Raw genomic sequence first — 20,097 nt, 5'->3', positions numbered from 1 at the left:
TCATAATATTTTAACTCATGACTAAGTCATTACAGGAAGTCATTTCCATGTATTGGCTTCATTAAGGTGTCTGTCTAGATGAATGCCTTTTTTTTTTTTTTTTTAACTGTAGGATAACCTATTTGAAATACATTTGCATTTACTGTGAGGTTAAGGGAAGCTTCTTGTATCAAGATTCATTTCATGTTTTTAGACCAAAGAATTTTCTTTAAGAGGCTAATGGTCATTGGCAAGATCTTAATTAACATATCAGGGTAATGCCTGTTTTTAAGTAATTCACTTAAATAAGGCACATTGAAAGCATTCCATAATCAATTTCAGGAATAGTTCGTCAACCCTCAATAAGAATGGGAAATTGTAAGAAAAGAAGCCTGAAAATCTTTACTAATAATACAGGAAGTCCTCCAATATTAAATGATGAAATGACTACACTTGAGTGATCTTAATGGTATCACACCCTGAGGTCTTCCATTAGAACCATTGCAAAATTTAGGAGCTGATAGCTTCAAAATCTTAGTGAGGGAAGAAGTGCAGTTGAGACTTAGAAACTCTGAAAGAGTTCAGGACAGTCATGAGAAGAATAAAAGCCCTCTGTCTTGTAAGTGTTGTAAAACATTTTTGTTTTCCCAAGAAGCATGTACAAATTATTTGAGGATGAAGACAGAGTGATTCACACTGGGCTTAGTGAACTGCAATATGGTTATGGAAGAGGCAGGAGCTACAGGACATCTGTACAGGCAACACAAAGCACAAAGCAGGACAAAGGTATTCCAAGCTTACAAGGAAGGCAAGAACTTTGTAGGACAGGCACTCATGAGGGAAAGCACCTGCTTCCAGATTTCCATAAAATCAGTGAAAAAAATTCTCTGGATTTGCAAGACTTCCCTGTCTTTCTCATTTTTTGCCTTATTTGCCATACATTCGTGGTTCTTTATAAGTGCTTTCTCCTAATCCTTTTTCCTCTTCACTAAAGGAGTAGAAACCCCTAAATTCATGTTTTTCAGTGCCAAAGTGGGGGGATTTTTTTAAGTGTTTGAATAGTACACTTACCTGCTAAGCCAGTTCCACAAATCTTCCTGATGGCTGTTAGCACAGAACTATCTTAGAGGAGTTGCCAAACTCCAGAGGGAGTTCTTGAAGTGACAATAATCTAGATATCTAGTTAATGTGATATTGCTAATTTAAATGATATTAACATTCATTCTGGAGAAACAGATCAGGCAGGTATGTTTCAGTTACAACATTTTATTTTCTCTATTTGTCTCTTTCAAATACATTTCACAGATTGTTTCCAACTTTTCTGCTCACTTATCCTGTAGATACATCAATACCTTTAAATAGTAATGGTACCTATGCAGCAATATCAGAAAAGGACACCAATAAGGTAACAGGTCAGAAGTAAGGGTTAAAAAATCTGTACATTTTATAGAGCATTTTCCAAAATTTTGAAAATGGAGACTAAGCCACCTTTGGCAAGCTTCTGTTAACCCTTCATTGACCACCCTAGCTGGTGAGATGTTTGTCCAACAAGTGAAAGGAAAGCACCCATTGTTGACTACATTGAACTTGGGAATTCAACTTTGGTGTAGACTAAACAAGCCATAGCTAAGATATCAAAACTTGTCTGGCAACCTCAGTGCGTGGCTGTGCTGTCAGTTTCTCCCGAGCTGATGAATGAATTGTCCTTTTGTTGCAGGTGTGCGGTGAGTTGTTGTGTTTTGTTTTATTTTTCTTCAGCGAATCCCATTAGAAACGAGCAACCAAATGCTGCCAACGGATACGTGTCGGGCAGCATCAAGGTGGGAGAGCCCTGTCCCGATCCCTGGCGGTGGCTGGGCTCCCCCGCGGAGCTGTCCCCACCCTCTGCGCTCCCTGCACAGCTCTTTTCTGACATGCAGCACCAGCCTCTTGCATCGCTACCACAGGATGCGTTCGGGAGCTTCGCCCCCACCCCGCACCCCCGCCCCTTTCTCTTTTCTTTTTCTTCTCTTTCTCTTTCCCTTCCTTTCTTTCCTAGGCTCCGTTTGCCGTAGCATACACCCTCCCGAGGGCTTTGCCTGGATCATTTATTTATCTTGTGCGCATTAAGAAACCACCATTAGGCTGTGGTGGGAGGCGCCTTGCTCGGTGCGCGCTCGCTGCCTCCGCGGCGCTGCCAGAGGAATACACAATCGAGCCGGAGCTGCAAGCTCGGCAGGAGCTGCCTTTGCGTGCCCATTTACTTGCCGGATCCCTATATTTTTTTGCCGACTGGGTCATTGCCGCTCCCCTCCAGGATTTCATCTTAATTTTTATTTTTTTTTGCGTGCGTGTGGATTATTTTTTTTTCTTATATATTTTTTTTTTTTTTCCCTCGGGAATCCTCGCCGGAGTTTGGATGCCGGGCCGGACTTAGCGCGGGCGCGGAGGAGCTGCGCGCAGCCGAGCCGAGCCGAGCCGAGCCGAGCCGAGCCGAGCCGAGCCGAGCCGTGCCTCCTGGCCCGGGCCCCGCCCGCGGATCGGCCTCCCCGGCCCGGCGCCGGGCGCGGGTTGGCCGCGGGGCCGCGGAGTGGCGGGTGCGCCGCGCCGCCGCCTCCCCGCGGAGCCGCCGAGGGATGCTGCTGCGCCGCGGCCGGGCATAGCACCGAGCGGGCGGGGGAGGGCAGGAAGGAAGGAAAGACGGAGAGAAAGGATCCCCCCCGAGCCCCGAGGGGAGAGGAGAGGCGAGAGAAGGTGCGCGAATGTGAAGGAATGTACCTGCCCGTCGCCGGAGCCGCAAGCTTGGGATAAAAAATAAATGAACCGAGGAGGCTGATCCCTGCGACTTATTACCCGGAATAAAAAAAAAAAAAAAAAAAAAAAAAAAAAAGAAAAAAAAGAAAAAAAGGGAAAAGAAAAGAAAAACCTTGTAGCGGAGGGACAAGAAGAAGAGCGACGAGCCCGCAGCGAGCAGCGCCAGAGCCGGGCGCCCGGCGGATGGCGCGGCCGTCCCGCTGAGCCCGCGGCCGCGGAGGCTGCGCGGGGCGGCGCGGGGCATGCCGTGCCATGCCGTGCCGGCGGCGTGACTGAGCGGGGCGCTCCCGCCGCTCGGCTCCGCGCCGCTCCGCTCTCCGCCGCATGCCGCTGATGCCCCGGGGCCGCGGCGGCGCTGCGGACAGCAGCCCCTAGGATGAGCGAGGGGGCTGCCGGCGCCGCGGCGCCCGGGGCGGCGGAGGCGGCGGCTGCGGCGGGGGGCCCGGGCGGGGATGGGGCCGGGGGGCCGCCGCGGGAGCTGCGCTGCAGCGACTGCATCGTCTGGAACCGGCAGCAGACGTGGCTGTGCGTGGTACCCCTCTTCATCGGCTTCATCGGTCTGGGGCTCAGCCTCATGCTGCTCAAGTGGATCGTGGTGGGCTCCGTCAAGGAGTACGTCCCCACCGAGCTGATGGACGCCAAGGGCGTGGGGCAGGACCCCTTCTTCCTCTCCAAGCCCACCGCCCCCCCCCGCGGCGCGGAGACCACCGCCGCCGCCACGCCGCGGCCGCCCAGCCGCGTCAGCCCCCGCCTCACCACCATGAGCCGGGCTCCCCCGCGGCCGCCCGGCACCCGCGGCCCCGCGCGGGGCGGCCCGCGGCCCACGGCCGCCCGGCACCCCGCCGTGCCGCACACGGCGCCGCCCGCCAGCCGCCCCCCCGGCCCCGGCCGCGCCGCCCGGCCGCCGCCCGCCGCCCCCAGCACCCCGCCGCTGCCCGCCTGGCCCACTGCGGCACACGCTACCTCCTCCTACAAGATCTACGTCCACGACTCGGCGCCGTCCTGGACCTTGTCGCCCTTCCAGGAGTCCACCACCACCACGCCGGAGGCCAGCACGACCCCCAAAACCCGTAAGTGTCGCCCCGCGCCCTCGGGCCGCCCGGAGCGCGCCTCGCCCGGCCGCGCCCGGCGGGGTCGCGGGTGTCGCTCCCGTGCGGGGGGCCGGAGAGCTCCCAAGTTTGCGCTGCTTTCTGCCTTCCCTGCTCGCGCCCCCCTTTTACCCCCGGCGAGTTCCCTGCTTGCGTGATGGATGTTGAAGCAGGAGCAGCCATTTGGGGAGACTGCTTTTCGTTGTGGTTTTAGGAAGGCTGCAGACCCCCCTTTCCCCTTCCAGGCTGGTCTGCGAAAGGTACTTAGGAGAGGCTGGGAGGTGTCTGAGCGAGAGGGAGCGGCGGTGACCCCCCCAGAAGGGGCAGTGTGGAGAGAGTGGTCCGCAGCAGGTGCGGGCTGATTGTGCATGTGCTGGTGATGGAGTTTGGTTTCCCGCACACCCGTCTCCCTGGAAAGCGGGGCGGGCTCCGCAGGGATGCTCTCTGTGTCCCAGTGCCCGGCTGCTGAAGGAGCCGTGCCAGCTCCGCCGGGAAGCAGCCCGGGCACCCCGCGGATGCGCTGACCCATCCCAGCGCTTTGCCGGCTCCCGTGTGCAGCCACAGCACCGAGTTGCCGTATCTGACTATTTTTTTTTTAAGCAGAGGAGGGGGCTAGTTCTCCGATTGATGCTTGGTGGCTGGTTCTTCCCACCCTCCCAAGCGCAAAGCTAAGGATTCGGGCTAAAGCTGAACATTCATTTGGTCTAGGTGCATCAACTTCCAGCTTCTCATAAAGGTTACTTAGGACAAACGCAGTCCTTGCCAAAGGAACTTCTGTGCGATGCTATTCAGTGAAATGCTCAATTACGCTGTGCTACAGTGTTCTTCTGCGCTTTCTTGGATGCAGTAGAGGAAGTGAAAAGCCGGGTGTCCTCCATTAACTCTTGGTTGCTACTGCTGAGAACCTCAGTTCAACTGGATCCCTTTTACAGCCCCGGGCTCCCCTTTTGTGTGCTAATGTAGGGCTGTTCTGCTGGAGGATTTTGTTGGAAAGCGCTATGAACTTTATTTTGTCTGTTAAATCTGTTTGTTGATTAGCACTGGGTCAGAGAGGATAGGCAGGGCAGGCTGATCCTGTGAATTGACAAAACTGGGAGGACAGCTAGCTGGATGTGGATGTGTGGGTGGGTGGGTGTGCAGGTGGCGGATGGCTGGGAACGAATGAAGCTATCACTAAATCAGAAGAGCTGACGAGGCAGTAACTTGTTTTGCCTGTGTCTGCCACAGTAATTGAGGGAGAAGCAGCCCTTACAGGTGTGTCCAAGCCTGCACGTTCTGTAGGTACAACCTAAGGTAGTTTGGAAGTTACCAGAAGGAACATCTTTTGTGGAGCTCAACGCAAGCTGCTTCACTCAGCTGTAGGGAGCTGTATAGGGCAGCTCTTAAAAACAAAACAGCAAATGAAGCCAGATTTTCAGATTTTCATACGTCTATTTTCAATCCTAGTGTGAACCAGATATGCTACATGGTTCTGAAAACCGCTGTGATCTGTGTGTGTGTGTATCTGCCTGGGCTTGCCAGGTGGGATCTGTAAGGGTCTAAAATGCTCCCTTGCAATCTCTTCCTTTCTTCCCTTTCTGTCTCGTATGTAAGAGAAATCCACAGCAATTTCCGCCCCTCTAGGCTGTCTCCTTACAAGGTACAGAAGGCAGGAATATTCTGATTAATAAATAATGTTCAGCTGGCAGGACTCTCCTCCATGCAAGACACACAAAGGAAGAAGAAAAAACCACAATCTCGAAATGTTCCTGGCAGTTGCAGAGCTTCCTAACTATTTTTTTGTTTTGGGGAGGCTGCTAATACCTTTTGCAGTGGGGTGTTTCCCTTCGTTAAATGCAGCTCAGTTATAGGATGGAAATGCAAGAAGTGCAAATCCAGCAGAAATTGACCCTGTTTGGGCACATTGATAGCAGAGATTATCATTAATGGAAGATTAAATAGATTACATAAAAAAGGATTTGAATTTGTAGGGCATATGAACATTTTTTTAAAGCCTACAGCTGTACTGTCCTGATACATATAAGCATCTCTACGGATACATGTAAAATTCTTTGAGGCTGCAATATCCACTGAGGGGGGAGAAAGGGGAAGCGCAGCCTTTGTGCTGTGAACTGCTGACATGCTGTGACCCCAAAGCAAGTATCTGCATCTGCCACTCACAGCTCTCAGCAAGAAAGGGAATTATTTCAAAAACAAATTCATCCTAATTTCCCAGGTTGAGCTGCATGTTCCTTCTGTGCCCGTTGTTCCAGCTGCTATTGAAATGAAAGTCATGGATCCTGTTGTACCTTGTGAATACAAATCTGACACGATGAATCTCATGCCCCAGCCTTCAAAATAGTGCATGCCCTTGTGTCATCCTCTGGGTTGGCAAGGTGGGAGTCATAGGTTAGTTAGCATTTCACAGCTTTTGAGAAAAGAAGCAGCTATTCTTTATTTATACTGGTTTGTGTTGTAGTTTTTTTAAATTGTTCTAACATGTTAAAATGGGCTCAAAACAGGACTTAGGAAAAAGGGAGGCAAATCAGGAGTTATTTCTCCAGAAAGCCAGATGATTGCCCACCTGAATAAGTGTTGGTAGAGCCTTTTCTCTGTGTGTGTGTTCATCTGAGGAGATGTTGTGAAATCTCTCTTTTTTGTGGGTGTGCATAATGACAATAATTCTTGGTTGTGTTTCACTCAAAGTCAAGCTATCTGTTAGCTGTTTTGAAAGTTCTTGATGAAGATCCTTCAGGTTCTGACTAAGCAAAAGCCACTTACTCATCAGATCTCTCTCTGTATCTTGTGCCTGGGTGTGTTTTCCATGATCACATATGGACTATGCCTTTTCAGCCTAAGCCTCTTTGTCCAGTGCTCAGTATAAAAGTCAATCACTGATTTAGAAGGATAGTCCAGCCTGTAGATCAAAAAAATTAACCAACAGACTGGAACATGCTAGTGAGATTTTATTTTTATCAAGCCATTGGTTTCATTTCTGAAGAGTCATGCCCTGATTTTTCCAATATGCATTTTTCATGGTATTCTGGGTTCTTCAGTAATGTTATTATCCTCGAATTGAGATACTGTCCTTAAAAGAATTCCTGTGTGAATTCAGCTGTGAGATAGCACTGTGGTTTCTCTTGTGTTCAGATGACCAAAGGCTAATGCAGAGAACTGAGGTGAGGCAGGTGGGGCTCAACTAATGCACAGCAACCAAGAAAAGAGATGTTACAGAACACTTAATCAATATATCTCGTGAAGTCCAATTGCAGCCTCTTTTTTGTGAGTCTGGGTATACTTTGATTTCCTGCTAAAGATTTTCTGGTCCAGTCGTTTATCCTCGTCATATCTGTGACTGATTGTTGTGCACAGCATGGGTTCAAGTAACAAGCATCTGGCAGATGCACTGCTACCAGCACTGACATTTTGGTAAAAGCTGTTTGTTTTATTCTGCGCTGACTCAAATATCTCCTTCACATTAAGGATGACACTTAGATGGAACTGCGGGGTTTTCACCAACTGGAGGGTGCTGTGGGAGGTGCCAAGCTGTAGTAAAAGCAGACCTGCTCTTCCCAGAGCTCTGGAGCGTTCTGCCAGCAGATGACATGGATGGGAGCGCTTCGCACGGCGGCGTGAGCTGTCACAGACCAGGGAGCACGCGTGGCCGTGGAGCACGTGCCTCTGGCATCAGCTGAGATTAGCATGCCAGCTAGCTGCCAATCCAAAATGCTTCAAAAGCTCTTGAATCAGAAAAAAAAATACTGAGGCAAACAACTGGGAGTTTTGAGAGCATTTGCTTCTTCTTCGTTCTCACTTATTTTCTATTCACATACCTTTGGTCAGTACCACAGATGTGATTGGATTTGTTTCCTTCCCATCTTAGGAAGGCTAACTACCATCAAGGTAAATATAACAGACAGATGTGCAGCCACGTCACTGAAGTAAAAGTTTTTACAGTTTATTTTATTTTTCATATTTTACAGCTATAACTTGCTTCATCTGTTTCAATTAATTTGGAGGACATAGGACTTAATTCCATCTTCCATTTTTAATCTTCTTTATAGTTAGGAACTAGACCAGATATCACTGAATTCATAAAGAAGTGGAATATTCATATAAGACCCACTCACATATGTACATTGATTCTATTCAGATATATTTCTTCTCTCTTCCCTTCATTAAAGTGATTGTTGGAATCTTATGACCTAGAAGAGCTTGCACTGGCATGATGGGTGGGAGGGATGTGGCTGAAAGTATTCCATGCTGATTTTTAACCCTGAAGGAAATTCATGATTTAACCTGTGATCACTGGTGAAAGCAAAGCCTTGCATTTTATGTGGCTTTTTTTTTTTTTTTTTAATTTATACAAGGACATTATGTGATATATGTTGACAACAGAATACCAATATTAAATTAGAGTATTGATTCATTGCAAAAGATTATGCTAAAGTAATGTTGATGGTTTATCTAAGCCCACAGAAAATGGAAATTAAAAATTAAAGCAAAAGACCTGTCTCTACAGTATTGTGTCTAGTGTTGCACAGTGCATTTATCATATGACTCATTGCTTTGAATGCAAAGCCCAGTAAACACACGGATTGCTTTGGATTTGGCCTTGACTGTCAATTTCATATGGTTTTAATTTTTTTTTTCATTTCAGCCCATATGGTTTTCAGGAAGTACCTGAAACTACCAGTGTTTGGTTTTGTTGATTTCTCCTGTGATTGTTTTGGAAACAAACCGCACAAGGAAAAGTACCTAGTAAAATCATGTGGGATGACTTGGTCACAAGCATATATAAATAAATTTGTTTAAAACAGAGGCTTATTTATCTCTGAGCCTGGTGATTTCTTTGTGTTAGAACAACTTTGCAATACTGTGCATATGTGTGCGTGTGCACAAAATACAAGCATGGATTTGTGCAGTTTTTGAGGAGGATCAGGATCTCAAAGCCTGTAGTAACCCCAGGAGCAGTCCTTGGCTGCTTTGCTTCTGGTGCTTGTCAGAGTGGTTCAGAAAAGAAACCCACAGGTTTCACTGGAGCTAGTTGGACTGAATGCCAGACTGAAGTGCATCTGTTTTAATTTGGGAATCTCTTTCAGGTTCTGCTCTGTGGAAGGGTTTGTAGTCACTGTTACCATTAAGGACAAGTACTTTTTTATTATTATTTTGCATTATAAGAGTAAAAAAAGGCAGGAGAAACAATGAAATACTTTGTGTTATGTTCCTCCAAGGGACTCAGTTCTTGGCTCAGTATGGTGAGGGCTGCAAGCATCATTTAATGAGACAGCTGTGCTTCAGATCCAAACCGGGGCTGTGTTTTCTCATGGCTCAACTGCATTTCCAAGGTGGACAGCCCATAAACCTTCCTGCTTTTACCTTCCCCCTCTTGTCTAATGTCAGGCCACCCCACTGAGTGAAGTGCATCTTCACTGGGGGCAAGGAGCTCCCTGAGGGTGGGGAGAGGGCATTTCCCACCTGGACAAGACAGAGGTGAAGCTTCAGGTGCCTTCCGAGCAGCACAGAGGAGGGAACTGCACACAAGTGGGCAATGCTTTTTGGATGGGTTTGTCCTTTCTGTCACTCTGGTTTCGGGGGTTCCTTGGTAGAATGCCTTCAAGAGGAAAAAATTGAATAAAGCAGCCACCAGGAAAATTAAAATAGCAACTGCACTTATAAATTTCCATGTCCTTTTCATGGAAGAAATGCCTAATTGGATCAACTCTTCCTGGTGAATTTTGGAGGTAGCGGAGAAAAATATGTTAACTAAATGCTTATTGCTAACTGTTTAAATACTTGTTTCTGTTTTCCTATATACTCAGTATTAGTCTAGTAAGGTTTAAAAAATACAGGTAAAATAATTCTTCCAGAATTCCATCTTCCATCCTCTAAGACTGGTTTTTGTATTCCTAAAGCTGTGTTTCTTATGTAGAATTAAATTGGAGGATTCTATGACTTTCAGGTCTTTTTTACAACACATTCCTCCTGATTTTTTTTTTTTTTTTTTTTTTTTTTTTTTTTTTTTGATGTGGATGTGTTGACTGCTGACTGTAGGAGATAAACTATTCAGCTTCAAAGATAATTCACTTCATTCCATGTTGAGCAACCGGTTTTTAAGTCCAAATTGATTTACGTTTTTTCCTCAGAGTGATTTTATTTTTTTATTTTTGCTGGAGTTAAACATTTGGGGAAAGCTCAGGCAGAATGGAAAAGGCTGGCTGTCCAATAAAAACATAACTGGGTAAAAGGATAAAGTGAAATAGTGGTTTGGAATACCTGAATTGTGCTTTGGCTGCTGTAAATCAACCCAGAAACCTGCACAGTCTCTTTTTAATTTAACATCTTTTTGTTTGCTGGTTTTTGGTTTTATGGCTTTTATTTTTCTTTTAAAGTTTGAGTTAATCTTTTGGCAGTTCTGAGGGCCCTACAGTTGTGTCACATCCCTGCCTGTCACTTGTATTTTCCTCTATGGGAAAGATGCACATTAGTAGTGCAACGTGGTAGGTGCTCTTTGTAGAACAATTTATTAGTATTTTAGCTTGTATGAAAATTCAGACCTTTCACAGAGGCATTTTGTAACTCTTATAGTAAAGCATTGAGGAAAAAATATCCTGATAGTATTCCATGTAGATGTGGTGCTGAATGAAGTAGTTTATAGTCTTTCATTTTTTATAATGAGATTGCTGTATGGCCAAGTTTTGCAAACATGATAGGCCCAGTTTAGGGTGTGCTGGTGATGCATTTTCTGTTTTTTAGAATTGTGGGTCTGCAGAATCAGGGCCAATTTATGTGAACATCTGTGTGATAATGTGTTAGTCTGTCTTAGATTGCAGTGCTTACAAAACATGCCTGTGTAAGTAAATGTGCATCAGCTTTTTAAAAGCTGCCAAAATTACTTAAATGTGCTTATTAGAACTGAGGCTCCATTAGAGCATTTTTTTTTTGGTGTGTGTGTATTCTTAGCAATGCCTTGAAAAATATACCATTATCCTGTTTACCCTTTGCCTGAAATTAGTTCTGCAGTAAAATCCTTGTGTTCTGGAGGACTGAAGGTGCATAGCTGTAGACTGTGACAGCACCTGTGAGTCATGAATCTTTATACACATCACTTTTAAACTATTTCTTTTCCAGATTTGTGTTTTTCATTATTCTTGAGAATTAGTCTTGAGAATCTCTGGTTTTGTAGTTTCTCTCTGTATTATGTTCTCAGTTAGATATATGCCAAAATTGACTTTTTAATAAAGCTTGTAGATAGAAAATGCTTCCTAAAACGTTAGAGGTGGCAGGATGTATTTTAAGATCTAGTTATTTTCTGAAACCAAAATTATGAAATAAACTTTGCAGTGTTCTTTTCACAGCATCATTCCTGTAAAAGTTCAGGATTCTAGTTCAGCAAGAGCTGAGCCTTGATTGCTGGCTGTTACCAGATAGAGGGGCTATAGCACTGTGCAATAGCAAACATTAAATTAGTATTAATAGCAAATAGCCTCTTTTCCAGAGCTGAGTATTCTCACTGATGTCAGCATTGTAAGGCAGGGATTGAGGTAAGGTGTGTCATTCTCCTGGAAGGGTGCTGGTGGTCTACTTTTACTGCAGTGACAAGTGGTTGACAAGGAAGGTTCAAAGTGTTCAGCCTGAATTTGCTGTGCTGCCTCTGAATGTAATCAAGTTTTTAACAAAACCAGGAAAGTTGCACTGAAAAGTGTTGCTAGCCTGGAACACTGTGCTGCCTTGTGGAAGGCCAGTGGTTCCTTACATCCTGCTCAGTGCATGGGAAAATGGCATTTCCAGTGCTGTAGCTAACTTCCCTTCTCAGTGGCTGAGTGATACCATGGAATGCTAAAAAAAAAAAAATAAATATATGGGGAATCTTTGTTTCATCTCCCCTGGTGAATTACAATACAACTGGTGAGTGGGTTATCATTACAGTAGCACTAAGAGTAGCTTTGACTAGGAATTGATTGTATAATACTTGCTAAAAACAATCCAGTAATTGTCTTCCAAAGGGGTTGCTTTGTTAGGATTTTTTTTTTTTTTTAAGAGTAGTGTTGTGTGGAGAGAAAATTAATTTTGTTGTTTAATCTGTGAGTGAATTCACAAAAGAGAAGCAGGGGTTTTGCTAGAAACCCAGAGATAAGCTGCATGATGAGCTGGTTTGGTGATTTTCCTGCCAGGCTTTGCTCTGCTAGTGTTCAGTGGGCAGTGGGTTCAGGAACTTAACTGAGGAGATTATTCTGATGAATGTCAGTGCTCCTGATTTAGAAGGGTAGAGGTACTTTTATCATTATTTCATAAGTAGCTAAACCACATTAGTCTTTAGCCTGAATTCTGGCCCAGATACATAGTGGTCATAGTGGTAAAAGTTCAATCCCCTCAAGGTTTTTTGTATTATTTTTGTAATAGCCAAAAAGTTTAAATGTAATGCATAAATACATACAGCAATGACTTTTTTCCTTAAGCAGATTGTGTTTCTTTTGCTTGTCAAATTTCTGTCTTTATTTTATTACTTATTATAATAGAGCATACCACATATTTCACAGGGTCAGCTGCTTATTTATAAGCTGTATCTCAGTGTAATAAAGTTGGTTTTAATTAGTTTTCATCCTTAAAAAAAAATGTTAGTCAGAAAAATACAGGTTGGAAATCAGGGCAGTTTATAAATTATACTGTCTTAGCAGGTGAAAGTAATTGATGCTGTTTCTGAGTTTATAATACTTATATATTATATATATAATATTATAATATATTATATATATTATATATATTATAATATATATTATATATATAATATATATAATATATTATATATATTATAATATATTATGATACTTTTAAATTCACTGATTATCTCAAGGCAATGACAGTAAAATGATGCAGTCTGCTCTGAGGCTGTGCTTTTGCAGCAGGTTTTTGCAGTGGACATGGGCTCTTCCTGCTCCCTCTGGTAGGAGATCACCCTCTGAGGTGTGAGGACCTTGATGCCCATCATCATAAAACCATCAGAGAAAATGCAGCATTCATTCATGCAGGATGTTCTGAGTGCTATTTTTGCTAGGGGGTGAATATTCATTCCATCTTCTCTTGTTTGTCTCTGAGAAAAATCCCCAGCCTGGGAAAAATCTGAGTTGGATTTTTCCATGAGCCTTCAGCAGTGTCCACAAGACACAACCTCCACCTTGTCTCTGTCAGCATGAGCTCCCCTGCCTTGTTCCCTACAGGCACACAGAGGGAAAGAACTGCTTCTGATACCTTCTCATATCTGGAGCACATCCTTTACAGAGCCCTACTTAGTCATAAATGAAAAGCATGAATGGTAACTTAATATTTCAAATTGGTTTTAGAAGTATCTGCCTGCAGTAGGGAATTCTTTCAGGTTTTAGTTCGTGGATGTCTGGATTTAATCTGAATATGTGAAGCTGAAATGCTAGTGTGTGATGTGTTTAAGGAGGAGAAGAGTTTGATACTGTAATTATTATTTTATAGGTGGCACTACTGGATTTCAGTATTTGGGTACACCACAAGGCTTTATTCCACCTTGTGTTTGCATATATTTGGAAAGCTGTCCTCTGTCACCTTGGCAGATGTAGGGGATTTGTAGCCAGCTGCAAGGTGGATCTATAAATATGAACTGAACACAGATTGAGGAGCTACTGAGCTCCTCATTCCTGGTTTGTTTACAGTGCATAATTTGGAACCATGAACACATATTTATTTAAATTTTACAATAATTAAAATACATTTAGCCCTGATTTTCACTGAACACTTGACTGGTCAGTGAAGTACCTGTAGAAAATAAAGTATATTGGACAGGCACAGTGATAAAATTCCTTATTAAAGAGATGATGGTGGGTAGAGTCCTGCAGTGAGGATGAGGTATGTCAGGTGATCAAAAGATTAATAACTCTTGTGAGATGTTTTATTTGCACACTCTGAGGATTTTGGCTGCTTAAAAGCAGTGTGGGTTTATTAGGGAGCTTATTTTTTTAAAAAATGCTTTCAAGAAGATACTGTAAGATTATATCTCCTTAATTAGACACATTACATTTGAATTATTTAAATAGAGATTATTTTTCAATCACCCCTTAAAATTGTTACACTCTCTTAATTTTTTTTTCTAATTTTTAATCTTGTTTATGAATGTAATCTATAGATTGAATAGATTCTTGAGCTTTTTTCTCTAACAAATACTACTTAACAACAAATTTCCTATATTTTTGTGTTGTGGAATAGAATACTCATGTATAAGTGAGTACCCAGTGTGAGCTGTACACTGGTCAGCAGTTCTGTAAGAATCACAGCAAGAAGCAAGATTGATCACAGATAGGCACTGGGTTGAATGTTTTACATGAGAACTCTTCATTGACAGGAATTTAGAGTCCAAACATAACAAATTTCTTCTGAAGTTCAGCTCTGTGTAAGTAGAGATTGGGATAATCAAAACATAAATAAAGGAAATCAGGATGATATTAAATTAAATATACTTGATATGCAGTTTTGGTAGTTGTTATGAAAAGAAAGCTGATGTAAAAAAAAAAAAAACCTGCAGCAAACCCCAAAGGTAATAGCAGAGATCCAGCAGCATTTCACCTTTGTGTTCATTACTCTGTAATGATTTCTGCTTTACCTAAGGCAGTGACTTTCCCCACTGGGTACAGAGAAGCAATCTCATGGTGCGTGGGTGGAGATCCTGCTCTGGAGACAGAGCTCAGGTGTGAATAAATCTCAACATCACCAGAAAAAAACCTGGCTTTAGCAGTGCAGAGCTGCTTTAATGGTCAGCTGTAGAATGACTTCTTTCTCACTAGTTCAGCTTGCTGCTTGGTCTGCTCTCCATCCCAAAATTTGGTAATACCTCCATGACAGTAAAAGGTCTGAGACTGCTGGTTACTGGAAGTTAGGAGACCAGGAGTGGTCCCTTCCTTTTCCTTGAGCTCAGGTTTTCTTATTTATGAAATAAAGACATGGTGAAGAGGTACTGATGAGAAGTGAGGTGTGTATTAATGAATATTCAAAAAATAAGAAGGAAGTATACTTCATGAGTCTTGTCTTAAATTTCAGAAAGTACCTGATGTCCTTGGCTGTTCTGTTGCTTGAGTGTCTGATAATTTCCAGTAATTCTCTGACAGTGAAATCTATTGGACTTAAATACTAAAGAGGAAGGGACAGAAGCATCTATTTTTTTGGGTGATTTAAAAATATATCTCCAAATATAGCCAAGATCTGTCCCCAGATGACAGGGCTGTCTGTGAGACACCCCAACAAGCCACTTACTCTAGTTAGTAATTCTTTATTTTTGTCCTGCAGTGAGTGGAATCAGGTTTGAATTTGGGACACTCATTAGGCCAAAGCCTGCCATTATGACAGCCCCATTTAAATCTTTTAACCTTAACTTTATAATCACTTGTCACTGGGGATTTTAGTAACTACTATGTCTTATATTACTGTCTTGTTATATTTTAGAGCCAAAGTGTTATTGTTGCCATATCTCACATCAAAAGGAAGAAACACTTTCAGTATGGTGTAGTCTTCTATAGATAGAGTCAAAATGCTCTCTGAGTAGGTGGGATCCTAATCCAAATCCAAACCCAATGAGATAAGTGAGAATAAGTGGGCTCTAGCTAACATTTAAAATAAACAGTTACAAAGGAGTGACTTGCTTAGCCTAGTCTGTTGTTCTGCATTTGCTCATAGGTGACTTTTATGAAGTGTAACTATGCCATTCTCTAAAAAAAGAAAAAAAAAATCTTATCAGTAAAAATGGATTTATTGGAGGGGATCTCAGATGGAGAATGAGAAAAGTTTTATGGGAGATGTATTGTAATAAATCAACCAACACACTTGGAGAAAAATTGGCAATTTTTTTTTTTTTTTTACTGTATCTCTTTATCTCCAATAGTAAGATTCCAGTGTCAACAAGGTTTGAATTGTTTGTTGTTTTTTAAATTAGTTGAAATGTTTTTCATGATTTGAACTACTGACATGCTTGGGTTTCAAGTGTAAATAGGTAAGCTTGCTAAGTGTTTTATTTGCTTATTTTTCCTGCTGTGAGGTTTGGAGTTTAAAAACAATGTCTGTAGCAGAGAAACTTACTAGTGGTGGGCAAGAAACTGTTTAACATCTTAAAGTGTTCATCTATTTAGTATTTTAGAGACAGGTTTGGTACCACTAGTTATTACAGAGGATAAATATTTGTGTTAACACCTAGATGTATGACCCCAACATGCATGTTCTCATTGAAGACTCACTTGTTATGAATTTCAAAGCCTGTGTGAAATGATTTACACTGGTGCTTGTAAAACATGTTTTGATAATAGCCCTTTTAATGCCTTGAGGGCATTTAATTGCCATTAAGTGGCACAATCTGCAGTTTGGAATGGAGAGCTGGGAATATTTCAGCTGCAAATAGGATAATGAAACGGATTGGAAAGAAGGAGGTGTAACAACTGAATAGGTCTGTGATATTATCAGTGAGGTTGGCATCCTTTTTATGGCCAGAATATACTCTGTGTACCCCACAGGGTGGGATATCTGTCCCCAGGCAGCCATGGGGTTTCCTGCAGAAGTTTCCTGCTGAAGCCTGCACATGGCCTGATGTGGGTGATGCTGAAACTCTGCCAGGCTTGAACAGTCATGCCTGGCCCCTTTTACTGAATGGTGGGCTGTATTTGTGTAGAAGGGTTTTGTCAGTGGTTTTGTGTTTTATATTTTGCATGACTCTCAGTGGTTCTCTCAGTCTTGATTTGCAAAAAAAAAAAGATAATTTTGCAGTTCTCCAAAGTCCTAGGTACTTTTTCTGTAAATGATGGGCAACTTCACCAAATGCCTGACTTCTCATAGAGCCAAGCAGCTGACTGTGTGACTAGTGTGAATAACTACTGAGGAGGGCATCACAGAAAGGGTGATTTGTAGATCTTTAGATAGTTTTGTAAAAAAAAACCAACACATGGTATATTTGGAGCTTTTGCATGAAATCAGGGTGTGATCGAAGAAGGATTTTATACTGCACATCTTTAAAATTAACTGTAGGGTTGGGCTTCAGCTTGCAATAGGTGTGAAATCTAAAATATTCTGCTATATTTGCTTTTCAAATCTTAGCTTCTCTAAGCATAGGCCTTCATAAGCATATAGAAGTTTCATTGATGGGTTCTGTAGAATCTTTTAAATAGGGACATGTAATAGCCCTTCCAAAGTGATGTATTACTTGGAGGTATGTACATAATAAACCTAACAGGGGCTGTCTTTCCTAATTTCATTTTTATGTATGCTGTGCTACTGTGTTTTGCTGATGAGTGAAATTGTGAATGCTGTTTTCAGTGTTCTGTGCTGATTCTTCCATTGCTGCTGTCCAGTTAAACTCTTCCAGAAATACCCAGAGAGCAGGGCAGTGGAGGTAGGAGCAGAGAGGAAATGAAAGAGACAGATTTAGAAGCTGAGGAGATTGGAAAAGTTGGTACTGTTTGTGTTGTGAATATTTAGTGTGCTTTCTCTTAGGCCTAATTTATTATGAGGCTCCTGCCAGCAAGTGAATTATTGAAGAGCTGAGAAGGAAATTGCCCCATGATGATGTGCTGTGCCCATGCTCAGGTGATGCAGTCTGGGAACAATTCCTCTTGTGCTCTCCAGCACAGGATCCTGTGCTGCTTCTCCCAGGGATTCTCCTGGAATGGGTGGTACTGCCAAAGAGGAAGAATTGCTATGGGCTAGAGAAAGAATTCCTCATATGGTGGGATATTCCAGGGCATCTTTTCAATTTCCCAAACATAAGGATTTCCTAGCCAGTTGAGCCTGTTGTTTTGTCAGTGCTGCCTCTGCAGTCTGTGTTGAATGAACATTTTATTGTCATCATCCTCATCACCTGAGTGGGCTGTGTCCCTCCACTCTGGAACCTTGTTGAAAAGCTGTTTTGTGTCTCAGTGAGCAGAGAATTGCCCCAAAAGGTTGTGCTGACATCACTCTTATATCCTTTTAGTATTATTTAATCTGAAATGCTTTTTTTTTTTTTTTAATTTATTATTATTATCATGAAGGGCATCCCTGTCTTTTAAAATTGTGTATAATAAGATAAGAACTCTGAATTCAGAATATTTTTTAAAGTTACTGTGGAACTTCAGTGATGGCATTGTGTTTTGTTTGTTTCTTGACAAGTTCCAGGTGTCTCTCCTCAGTTTTCATTTCTCTGCCACATGCTGATTAGGATGAAAAAAATGATTTGAGCAACTGCAAAACATGAATTTGATACTTGTTTCCTATTAAGTAGGTAATAACTTCATTGTATTCAAAACTTGCTTAATTCTTGTGGATCTTTTCTACTTTAAGAAAATCTTATGGAAGTCTTTGGAGAGAGAAATATTTGGGGCATCATGGCCCACCTTAGTGAGAGTTAGAGGCATAGTTTCACATCGGTTTCTGATTATTTGTTTTTTATAATTTTGGGTTTTTTATCAGATTATATTTTATTTTATTTTTTGGCAAGTGCCCTGGAATTTGCAATGAACTTTAAAAAGTAATCTTCTAGAATCTTTCAGTGATGCTTCTTTTCAATAAGTGCTTCATTTTCCCTATGAGTGGTTCCTACTGGAAATATAAAGTTTGCAGGAGATGTTTCTCTGTCATATTCTGCAGTAAAGATCAATGCACAGAAGTCATTTATCTGCAGTATCCATAATTGATGATCTTTTAGTAGAAGATTCTGATTCTTTCATAACCTTCCTGTTACTGATACACTTAAATACTTTATTTATTGCCTTTACCTAATAGCTTTTAGAATTCTCTTGGTTTTCTGAATCATTTGCTCAGGATAGATTTCATTTTAGAAAGGATGTATTTTCATTTCACTTGCTGTCTTCCCCTGTTGTGTTCTCTTGCTTTCAGGGAGAGGAAGAAGTCCATACCCTTCTGGGTTATATTACAATGTTATTTGAAGTGCTTATATTTTATGTTGTTAGGTTTTCCCCCTTCCATTCAATTTCCTTCCTTCCTTCTTTTTTTCCAGCTTCCAAACTCTTTTGAAAAGCTCTATCTGTTGTTTGAAATGGCTGTGGTTTTTCTTGTGATCCCCCTTTGCTGTTGTAACTGAGCTGCATCATACTCTCATGTTTTGAATTAGCTTCTGTTTTTTGTGAGAACTGAGTCAAAACTGATTGCCTGATATCGTTTTCTGGCTGTTCCAAGAAGCAGCTGTTGCTGCTAGAAACAACAAAATAATAGACTATGAGAATACAATCACAATTTTCCCATTTACTGTGTTCTGTGATCTTTTAAGTGGCCACAGTGGAGTTGAATTTTCTGTATTTGTTTGCATCAATCAGGTAGAATGTTGTCAGGTTATCCACTCTCTTCTGAGTCATTGCTGATTTTGTGAGGAAGAGTTTGAAGACTTATTTCACCTTAGCAATGTTCAAGTTCCTCAAGCAACTCAAGACAGAGTTTTCCCATGATTGCTGCATTTAAGTGACTAATTTTTAAATAACCTCACACAATAAGAGTGCATGGGGATAAAATATTTGAAAATAATCCCTAGAAATTTGTATTTTCTTCAGCACTATAGATCTGTCTTCCTAGTTCTGTGTTGCATTCCTTAATTTACATTCTTGGTATGGCCATTCTGCCTAAACATGGCATATTCCTCAGCACTGCATGGTGCTCAAGGAGATGAATTTGTGTAGTCAGCCCTTCCAATAAGTGACTCCTTCTCCTTCACACTTGACAGTTTTCTTGTGCTTGACCTTTACCACAGGAGAGCTGCATCTCCAGATAAACTCCCAGTTTGTTGGCCAGGAGCAGTCAGAACAGTCTGATGAAGAATCAGTCTCCTGATGATTTTTGTCCTTCAAGATCTTCATTTGGAGAGAATGCCAACAATGCTCTGATGTGGTTTCCTATTAGTGTTTTTTTTGTTTGTTTGGTTTTTTTTTTTGTCTTTAGTGAGAGTTGGGATTGAAGCCACGAGAGATGGGATTTTGTGTTTGGATTTGGTTGTTTGTTAATTTTTATCTATAGGACAGTGAGGGCTACAGCACTTGTAGCTAATAAGCTGAAAGCAAGAAAATGGAGCTGTATCTTGTTTGTTACAAGGTCTTTTAAACAGTGCAATTAAAAGCTAACAGCTACCTTATTTTTACTTTTGACCCAATGACCAAACACCTGTGAACTGCACTGCAGGATCCTCTATTCAACCAAAAACTGCCACTTAAAACCAAGAAGAAGGAACAAGAAGGAAAAAGAAACTTCTGCCCCAAAATTCCTTTACAATACATTG

At 42.2% G+C, this 20,097-nt stretch overlaps 1 protein-coding gene across 1 annotated transcript in view; it reads left to right on the top strand.

The window, feature by feature from the left end:
- The first annotated feature begins 3,008 nt into the window (after positions 1 to 3,008).
- The window catches only part of NRG3 (neuregulin 3), a 328,974-nt gene continuing 311,885 nt past the window's right edge, over positions 3,009 to 20,097 (top strand). The window contains exon 1 of the mRNA XM_056494846.1: positions 3,009 to 3,842. Coding sequence (XP_056350821.1) covers positions 3,149 to 3,842 — 694 coding nt within the window. The 5' untranslated portion in view covers positions 3,009 to 3,148. The remainder of the gene's footprint in view (positions 3,843 to 20,097) is intronic.

This window comes from Oenanthe melanoleuca, chromosome 6 (assembly GCF_029582105.1).
Source record: "Oenanthe melanoleuca isolate GR-GAL-2019-014 chromosome 6, OMel1.0, whole genome shotgun sequence".
NCBI lineage: Eukaryota > Metazoa > Chordata > Aves > Passeriformes > Muscicapidae > Oenanthe > Oenanthe melanoleuca.
Note: the sequence above shows the minus strand (reverse complement) of the source record. Positions and strands in the feature narration are given on the sequence as shown.